The sequence below is a fragment of the Barbus barbus genome, assembly GCF_936440315.1.
Source record: "Barbus barbus genome assembly, chromosome: 38".
In the NCBI taxonomy this organism is placed as follows: domain Eukaryota; kingdom Metazoa; phylum Chordata; class Actinopteri; order Cypriniformes; family Cyprinidae; genus Barbus; species Barbus barbus.
Window position 1 is genome coordinate 18,954,956 of NC_136716.1, and position 10,730 is coordinate 18,965,685.

General features: G+C 36.6%; 1 protein-coding gene across 2 annotated transcripts in view; it reads left to right on the forward strand.

Annotated features, from left to right (window-relative positions):
- LOC306857604 (glycerol-3-phosphate acyltransferase 1, mitochondrial-like) overlaps nt 1–10,730 on the forward strand; it is a 30,974-nt gene extending 20,244 nt beyond the window's left edge. For both annotated transcript variants that reach the window (XM_079397624.1, XM_079397625.1), the window contains exons 17-21: nt 1,451–1,528; nt 6,749–6,880; nt 7,116–7,305; nt 7,610–7,668; nt 8,702–10,730. In XM_079397624.1, coding sequence (XP_079253750.1) covers nt 1,451–1,528; nt 6,749–6,880; nt 7,116–7,305; nt 7,610–7,668; nt 8,702–8,818 — 576 coding nt within the window. In that variant the 3' untranslated portion in view covers nt 8,819–10,730. The remainder of the gene's footprint in view (nt 1–1,450; nt 1,529–6,748; nt 6,881–7,115; nt 7,306–7,609; nt 7,669–8,701) is intronic.

Here is a 10,730-nt window from a genome sequence, read left to right on the forward strand (position 1 = left end):
ATCTGGATAATTCCACAACTCGTCCGCTCATGCCATAGGGTCTCACAACAACTGGAAGTGTATTTCACCGTTTAGGAGCCGCAACCGGAAAGGCTCGGTCACCCTTAGTTTTTAAGAGTGACTATGGAACAGGAAGAAGCAATTGGTTACTTGAATGGAGAGATACAGAATATGTTTGAAGGAGATCAGCAACATACTGTGGTGCTAGCCCATGCAGAGCTTTATAAACAAACAGCAAAACCTTAAAATCAACTCTTGAAGAATGTGCTCTCTTCCTAGTTCTCATCAAAAGTGTATTAAATTCTCCCTTTACGTTATCTTCAATTTGATTATATTATATTGCATCATTCTTAACTTTGTTCTCTCAGCTTGCGTTTGTTTAATTTCTGCCATCATCTGTGACTCATGAAGTTACTGTTCACTTTCAAGCTTACTAAGTGTAGCTAAGTTTAGACTTTGCTTGTTCCAATTTAGCTGCAAGATCTGCTTTTGCATCTACTTACTTGCTAGAGTCTTTAGAAATAATGAATGATGGGTTATCTAATTTCTTGGACATGATGCTTTCTGTGTTTGTATTGCCAAAAATAGATTTATTCTTCTTTATTTAAGATCCTAGCTTCTCTCGACAGCTTCTTCCAGGATTCGTAAGCTCTCAAAAATGCCTTTTAAATGTTTTTTCGCTTCCTGTTCACACATCCATTTACCTTTTTCTGTAAGCTGTCGTTCATGAGAACAAAAGAGAGTTTTCTGCTTGGCAATGAGCTTCTCATTTACTTCCCCTATTAAAGATTATTTTACAGGACTTAGGGTTTTCCCACTTGCAAAATTTCGCTTTTCCCCCCAACCAAAAGAATTATCAGCTTCAAACATTAAATACTTCAACTTCTAAAGATAAAGAATGAAATGTTTAACACCTTTTAAATGATCTATTCAAAGGAACTTCAACAAGGTTGTGAACAATTTCGAATTTGAGGATGAAATAAAACGTTTAACATTTCATGAATAATCATCGCATTTAACACATTTCATTCTTAAACATTTGATCTTATTTAACTCAGTCGGAATTTCACAATAAGAATTAAATCCGTGTTCATTAAAAAGTTGCTCACCGCATCTGCTTATTAATTTATTGTCTTGCCTGAATACGTGGAGCAACCAGTGCCAATTCCTTAACATTTCAGATGTAAGATCATGTTTCAGATCAAGATGTAGCGTCGAGTTTTCACGGTTGCTGTCTCTTGTATCCGAGAGCCTTGACTGATGAAGATAATGTCACTACACATAAATATTCAGGGTCCTAATAGCTAACAAACAAACAAACAGGCATAAATGAATAAATATTTGTTTACTTGTTATTACTGGTTAATGTTTCAATTTAACAAAGACTGTGTAAAAAAAAGTACCCAGGTGAATGATTCAAGTGTATTTATGTTGTCTTTACTCTCTATAGCCTTGTCAGACTTTGTACCAAGTCTTCCATGATGCTATCACCAGGTTAATCGAGTACGGTGTGCTCATTGTAGCTGAGGTAAGCTGTGTCAACTCTTATTTGTCTTGTTGCTACATTTTTTGGATTTAAAGCTGCAATATTTAAAGTGTCATGAAACCCTAAAACACATTTTTTGAGATTTTAACATGTATGTGAACACGTTACACATCAGTGAAAACAACAACAGCATTCATTGTCTATTATTAAGGGAAAAGTGGTTCTTTTTTTTCTTTTTTTTGGAGCAATTTTGTTATTCCGGTTCAAAAAGCAAAGTTGAACCAACATCATGAAAAGTGATGTATGTGTGTTTATTTGGAGTGGTGATTGGCTGCCGTGGCTGGAGCGTATGCGTCTACGTCATCAGTTTTCTGAGCTTTTCTCAGTATTATTCATGAGAATGAGCTCTTAAATCCAAACACAGTGCTCTATTATGTAAGAGGTTGTATTACAGTGGAGAATTCAAATCTCATGAAAGAGCTTCCGCGCTGTCAGTTCACCTCTGTAAACATGACCACAACGATATTTAATATGTAAAAACACGTGGATCATAGCTCATATCCGGACCGGAGCAAGTGTGTTTAAAGTTTTGTGAACACATTTCATATTCTCTCGTGCTCTGAACATCTGAGCACCGTGTACACGCACATATAATGTCTTCTTCAAATGAAATACATGCAAATAAGGTCACTGATACAGTGGTACATCATGGTCATGAACGCAATGACACGACAGAATATTGTGATACACAGCAAACAATGATATAGACTGAAAATCTAAAGAAGAGTAAACAAAGTAACTGCCTCTATTCTTTCTGTTTTAAAGATATTTTAATATTCATTTGTCTGTATAATGAGTGTGTTGTAGCTCTGTATTTTATTGGTTGTCTTCTCCCCTCTTCCCACCCTCTACACTGTCACTTTTCCACAGTTTTACATGCCCATTTCTGGAGTCTTTTTCAGATCCAAGGTGTGAAAGACTAGTGCGGAAACAGGGAGGTTTCATGACACTTTAATGCAGTACTTGAAAAATTGCCATCAGAGATCATCTAATGTTTGAATGATACAGTGGGGAAAAATTTATTTGATCCTCTGCTGATTTTGTACGTTTGCCCACTGACAAAGAAATTATCAGTCTATAATTTTAATGGTAGGTTTATTTGAACAGTGAGAGACAGAAAAACAACACAAAAATCCAGAAAAACGCATTTCAAAAAAGTTATAAATTGATTTGCATTTTATTGAGCCAAATAAGTATTTGACCCCTTTGCAAAACATAACTTCGTACTTGGTAGCAAAACCCTTGTTTGCAGTCAGAGAGGTCAGACGTTTCTTATAGTTGGCCACCAGGTTTACACACATCTCAGGAGGGATTTTGTCCCACTCCTCTTTGCAGATCCTCTCCAAGTCATTAAGATTTCGAGGCTGACGTTTGGCAACTCGAACCTTCAGCTCCCTCCACAGATTTTCTATGGGATTAAGGTCTGGATACTGGCTTGGCCACTCCAGAACCCTAATGTGCTTCTTCTTGAGCCACTCCTTTGTTACCGTGGCCGTGTGTTTTGGGTCATTGTCATGCTGGAATACCCATCCACGACCCATTTTCAATGCCCTGGTTGGCTTCAATACCCTGGCTCTGACGGTACATGTCCCTGTCCATCGTCCCTTTGATGCCGTGCAGTTGTTCTGTCCCCTTAGCAGAAAAACACCCCCAAAGCATAATGTTTCCACCTCCATGTTTGACGGTGGGGATGGTGTTCTTGGGGTCATAAGCAGCATTCCTCCTCCTCCAAACAAGGCGAGTTGAATTGATGCCAAAGAGCTCGATTTTGGTCTTATCTGACCACAACACTTTCCCCCAGTTCTCCTCTGAATCATTGGCAAGCTTCAGAAGGGCCTGTACATGTGCTTTCTTGAGCAGGGGGACCTTGCGGGTGCTGCAGGATTTCAGTCCTTCAAGGCGTAGTGTGTTACCAATTGTTTTCTTGGTGACTATGGTCCCAGTTGCTTTGAGATCATTGGCATGATCCTCCCGTGTAGTTCTGGGCTGATTCCTCGCCGTTCTCATGATCATTGAAACTCTACGAGGTGAGATCTTGCATGGAGCTCCAGACCGAGGGAGATCGACAGTTATTTTGTGTTTCTTCCATTCTACCAACTGTTGTCACTTTCTCACCAAGCTGCTTGGCGATGGTCTTGTAGCCCATTCCAGCCTTGTCAGGGTTCCCACGCGTCCTGGAAAACCTGGAAATCCTGGAAAATGAATGACCAATTTTCCAGTCCTGGAAAACACATGGAAAATGAGAGAAAACATAAATTGTCCTGGAAAAAAATCTTGTTGTCCTGGAAAATTATTATTATTATTTTAATGTCCTTGGTCATTGCAGAACAGTTTACAAATGGTCTAAAACAATTAACGTTAGTAACAGAAAGCGCTCTGTTCAGGGACGCAGAGTTTTGACACGTGAGTAATCTAGCTGTGACGTAGTGACGCTGTCTTGTGTTGGCGGTTGCAGGTGCTTGCTAGAAACTAAGTGCTCGAACGTTTTCAGCAAATGTTGTCTGGTAAGCACGTAGCTAGTCTTGTTAATAGGGGTTAAATGGATCGTAGTTCCGTGATCCATACGGAAACAGTCCGCACCGGTTTGCGGATTAGTTATAAAATTTAACCATCACAGAGTAAAAGTTTATCAGTTGTAACTTACATGTTTTGTCTTGCTCGTTTACACGCTCAAGCAATTTCAAACGATTCCATCGTGAGAAGTGGTGAAATAATTCGGTAACATTACTTGCTCAATGTTTTCTTTGGACACACACAGAGAGAGGCATTTCAGACAGCGCGCGAAGAACAAACTCCTTCCTCTTTCACATCGTTTATTTATTTCTTATGTGAATGAAAACCGCTTACTTAGTGTTTCGTTGCCCAATGAATCATTTGAGAAAGCGATTCAATGAACCATTCATAAAGACCTTGATTTGCTTCATTCTTAAATGAATAAGCATTTTGAATGAATCGTTTAATAAGAATTACTCTGGTGACTCACTTATTAAGACTGTTATTTGCTGCCACCTACTGGTGATTTTAGTGTAATTTTTAAAGTGTTCTTTTCACTTACTATTCAATTTTATTTTAAAACATTAAATTCGTGATAAATATGGATTATTGATCAACTACGATCCATTTAACCCCTAATGACTGAATACTGTCAATAACATTTACAGTAAATTAAGACAAATTAAGAACAAGGAGGGATGTAAAAAGAGATGGTAATACAAATAAAGATACTAGAGCATGTAATGGCTATTCATTGCATCTGTAACATTTCTGATCTTGAATTACAGAAATAAGCAACACAAATGTCAGGGAGACAGTGCAAGTTTAAGAAGGAATGGAAAGAAGATCCCCAGTTCAGGGACTGGCTAGGAGAAGTATCAGGAGATGTGCAAAGGGCATATTGCAAGTTTTGCAGGAAATCCTTTGATGTCGGTAACATGGGTCTGTCAGCACTAAAGAGTCATGAACGAGGGCAAGGCCATATAAAAGTTGCTGCACAAATGAAAAAAGAGACAAAAATTACAAATTTTCTCAGGGAAGGGGCTTCTGAAAACAAGGGACAGGACATTTGCGGACAAACTAACAAAGACCTACAAACAACCACTGTAGATGTAGAAAGTGTCAGTCAGTCAGCTTTTCAAGTGTCAAATACAAATGAAGAGGCAATGTGCGCTTATTCAGTGCAGTTCTGATTTTATAGTTAAGTCATAGCCATAATGTGTATGTTTTTTAAAGACTTCTGGAGGGAAGAATATATTACTTTAGGCCATGAATATGTTATCCATGTCTTTTATTCCCATCGTAATGAAATTTGAAATGTCCTGGGAAAGTCCTGGAATATGAACTCTGAAAAAGAGTGGGAGCCCTGCTTGTGTAGATCTACAATCTTGTCCCTGATATCCTTGCACAGCTGCCTTTTAAGAGAGTGCTCCTAATCACAGCTCCTTACCTGTATAAAAGACACCTGGGAGCCAGAAATCTTGCTGATTGATAGGGGATCATATACTTATTTGACTCAATTTGCAAATCAATTTATAACTTTTTTGAAATGCGTTTTCCTGGACTAAATTTTTTTTGTTGTTGTTCTGTCTCTCACTGTTCAAATAAACCTACCATTAAAATTATAGGCTGATCATTTCTTTGTCGGTGGGCAAACAAACAAAATCAGCAGGGGATCAAATAATTTTCCCTCCGCTGTTGACTTATTCTAATGACATGACTGGATTTTAGGTGGATTCCTGAAGATTCTATGATCTCATTATTGCAGTTTTCAATTCATTACTGACTTTCTGAATGAGGAGAGTTGAAAGTATATTGTAGATACCAGATTTACTTCATTACATCATTTTACATACACGTTACTATTAAGCTTCCACACTCTGCATAGACACTTGAATAGCGCATATTTTTCAAGGTTAACATTAGATTGAGCAGCCATGTAAAGTTGTTACCACTTACGTGTTTCAGATTATAAGCCATATACGGTATGTGACCCTGGACCACAAAACCAGTCATAAGGGTCAATTTTTTGAAATTGAGATGTATACATCATAAATAAATTAGCTTTCCAAATTAGCCATTCCAATTTCCATTAGCTGAATAAATTAGCTTTCCATTTAATGTATGATTTGTTAGGATAGGACAATATTTGATCGAGATGCAACTATTTGAAAATCTGGAATCTGAGGGTGCAAAAAAATCTAAATATTGAGAAAATCGCTTTTAAAGTTGTCCAAATGAAGTCCTTAGCAATGCATATTACTAATCAAAAATTAAGTTTTGATATATTTACAAAATATCTTCATAGACCAACATGGCATAAAAGAAAAATCAATAATTTTGACTCGCACAATGTATTATTGGCTACTGCTGCAAATATACCTGTGCTGCTTAAGACTGGTTTTGTGGCTTGGTTCACATGAGGTCGATGAATGATAGGTGAGCGTACGTGATGTACTGTAATACCACATAGACCAGCCATCTACTCTGTGACTTCGCCACGTCCTGTGGATTTTTACTTGTTTTTTTCTTCTGTGACTAATAAAAGTTGTCAACAGCTCGTCGGCTATTAGGGCAGGCCCTAATAATAGTAATAATAATGTAGGTCAGTCATTAATTAACAATAATCAGTAGTAAATATAGAAAAATAATTAAAAATGGTTAACAATACTGAAAAATGGTTCTTAAATTCATCTTTATGTTCTTCAGGAGGACCAGGAGGAGTTGAGCCCTTCTGAGGAGCCTTGGCCCAAGAAGTTTCCAGAGGCTCTTGCTTGGCGAAGTGATGAAGAAGATGAAGACAGTGACTTTGGAGATGAACAAAGAGACCGTTACCTGAAGGTCTGTCTATCTGTCTTACCTGTGAGAGTTGTTTAAGACAAATAGAAGAACAAAAGTTCTATTTAGCCAAGAATGAGATCATTCTTCACACTAAAGCTATAAAAAGCATGACAATTTATGAAAGTGAAAAAAACAAACATTCCTTTGTAGCATGATGCTCCAATAGCCCACTACAAAGCTACTAAATATTGCCATTACATAATGTTGAAACCTATCATGCTTTATTTTATTTTAGGTAAGCCCATCAGCTGAGCACCAGGAATTTTATACTTTTCTGCAGAGGATTCTCACTCCGGTGCTGGAGGCCTACAGTGGTGCAGCTATCTTTGTACACAGCCTGAGTTCGCCCATGTCAGAGAGAGAGTACACGCATAAGCTCTTCAAGTATCTGCTGACGCGCACCGAGAGAGGAGTGGCTGCATATGGTGAGCCACTGGCACTTTCCATTTCTTTTGAGCATGTTTTTCCTCTCCCACCTTAAATAAAACCCAAAATATATTATTCCCCTTAATTTTTCTTTCCCTGAACTGTCATGTTTATCTTTTGATGAAGTTATTTTTATCTATTTTGTCATTTACTCATTCTTGTCCTGTATTCGTGGTTAGTTCATATCTTCGTATATGTTAAACTCTTTGAGTTATTATCTTACATGAAAAGTTTCTATGTATGAACGTATTGTATGTATTGATATTGATGACATTGTTGTGTGTGTTTTTCTTTGTTTTTTAGGAGAGAGTGCCACACACTACCTCGTAAAGAATACAGTGAGAACATTTAAAGAGCTGGGGGTGAGAGCACAGTCATGTGACATTTGCTTAAAAGGTCTAAACTATAAATAATAATAAAGCCTGTAAGTGGGCATGAATTGTGGGCTGCTTACTCAGTTTTTTTCCTCATGTTTAAATGAGGCAATGTACGTTTCTTATTTTCCACTTCTTGCATCATCAATGCAGTCAACAAAGCCATGACTTTCAGAAAATGCTGTATGGGCTGCTTTTTTTAATACTTAGGCAGTTTATTTAAAGTTTTAAAATATATTGTCTCGTTTTTTTCTTTTGTTTCATAGATAAAAAAAAAATTGTAAAAAATTAAACAACATATGAGAGTCAATAAATTATTTTGAACTAACCCTTGTAAATATTGAAGTTAATTTTATTAATTTATCTTTGAATATTTTAAAAGCCATTTTCTATGTTTAAAATGTTTTTGTAGGCCTTTATTGCAAAGTGTACAGAACAATGTTAACCTGCAGTGTTCTTTCCTTTTTTCTCATTTCATTTCTTTTTTCTCATTTCTTTATTTTTTTATATTTAACAAAACTGCAAGTGAAAATGAAAACTGAAAGATATATAAATAATCAATAAAGCTAAAATAAAATAAAATGAAATTAGAAAATTAGAAAAGTGAATTGAAATTAAGTTTAAAATTAAGTAATAAATTTACTAAAAGGCTAAATATAAATATATAAAAAAACTGATAAAAATAAGCACTTAAGAAATTTACTAAGATAAAAAAATATGAAAATATACAAATAAAATCTAATTCAAAATATTATAAATGTTATAATAGTAAATACTACAACACCACTTCTAGCATTTAAAAGTAACTTATTTGTGAGATATTAAAAGCCATTTATTGGTCATTAGCCGTAACATGAAAATAACATTGTTGCATCTCTAAAGACAGAAAAGGAAAGAAATCCACTGGTCTAAATTATTTAAAACAAGAAAATGAATGTGTGCTTAATATTCTTTTCCTTTTTCCTGTCTGAAGAACTTCCTGTGGAAGTACTGAATTTAACTTGTTTTTTGTGCTTCATAGGTGCTTAAAGAGAGACGAGAGGGTGGTGTGTGCTGTCTGGAGCTGAGCAGCACGTTTTTACCTCAGGCCAACAGGAACAAACTCCTGCATTACATTCTGGGTTTCAGTCTGCTGTGAGACATTAGGACCATCAACACAGCAGCGTGGCTTTCCTCCCCACTCAAGGGCTTTTTACTGGCTACTCATGACTGTCAAAGGTGCTATTCTAAGGAAAGCTTTACCTGGAAGTGCCTTCACCAAACGCCTCATACTAGACTTAAGTTAGTCTTCCCTTGACTGTAAAACCCTCCACTTATGCATTGAGCAGTTCTGTCAGCCCTTTCATTTACTAGAAACTTCCATTCACAAAATACTGTACCCAGTTCTGCCAGTGAAAGCCCTTGGTTTTCAGCTCTCAATGTTTATATGCTGTCAGTTTTTAACTCAAATCAGTACATGAATGTCACTCTTTATGAGGTCAATTTCAGTTTTAACAAACACATTACTAGGATGACAGCTAGTGTATAGGAATCTTTAAAAAATGGGCATTTGATTTTCTTTTTAACCACATTACTGTTAGAGCATGTAAAGAAATTCTCTACATTACCTTTTGGCAGAGAATAGAATGATCAACTTTTGAGTAGAGCGTCTTTTGATAACACGTGAATGCCATAATAGAAATAGTGACTCGTTTTGAAAATCACGCAAAGCCGCAAATGTCTAAGATGTTACTGAGAAATCTGAGCCATTGAGTTTAGGATTGTGTAGTTTAGGTCATGTTTATTCACTTAGTCACGACACATGGGTGCAATTGGACGTCCATGAAGGATAGTTACAGCTATAATATTCTGTAATACAACAAACAATACATGTAATGGTTTTAGCAGGCCTAGAGGATCATGAGGGGGAAACTTTACTGGAAACAGCTTGAATGCTTCTATTTGGCTGACCATTGCAAGATATGTTTGTAATATATGGAGGAGGTTCTCTTGTGGCAAAGCACTTTTATTCCCTCTTCAGTTACTGGTATATTTTATTTTGGAGTTAAGATCCTCGGCAGCAAGTCTTCTATACTGTGAGCGTGTGTGCATGTGTGCAATATGTCTGTAGTATGTGAATTAAACTGTATTTATGCCACTAATCTGTCTCAAAGCACAATATAACCAGAATGCGGAAAAAAGGCACGTTGCCTTCATAACCTCTGGAATATTGTGTCTGTTGTGGAATATATCACGAGCCTGTGGGCAGGCAGAAGTTAAGGATACCTTGTAATGTCCCAAAACTGCAATTTACCTCATCTTCATTCAGTTTTTATTAACTGCTCTTTAGAAAGCCATTTCTGCTGATTTGATCACTTTCAACTTCGAATGTCATGTGTTTTGCATTATCCAGACTATGACCCCTTGCTTGTTTTGACAAGTCGTTTAAGAAAACTCCTTTGTGCGTCAGCCTCTAGACGTTGCTATGTGATGGACCTGTTATTACTGTGCAAGAATGTAGTTGGCAGGCATGCACATTTTGCGTAGGCTACCAAGAGTCTTTGATTAAAAAAGATAAAGGATGTTCCCACGATCATGTAAAATTTTAAAGGATCCATGTATTTTAAGGCTGAGTTGGAAGTTGTTGGATGTTGTGTAATTCTCTTCATTGCATATTAATTCAGTTATGCTCAGCTCTAAACTGTTTAAATATCTTTATCCAGTAATCTTGGACTAAAGGAAAAGTGAGGGAATCTCATTTGTCAAAAAGTGTGGGAACCCTTGTAGAATATAGAAATTTATTTAGCCTTTGTCATGTCTCACAAGAGCAAATCAAACTGCTAAGTTGTATATTAGATTTGAAGTGACATTGAAAGTGTTTTTGAGACTGAATAAAAGCTGTGAAGGTTAGTCCAGTTATATAAGGCCTAGTTTAGCAGAAAATAGTCATCTGTGGGTCAATATGGCCACAAATATTCAGGTTAAAATTGCAATAAAACGTCTGTTTTGAATTGAATAATAACTTACTGCTTAATAAATACTGGGCAGTATATACTGCATACTGTCATTTG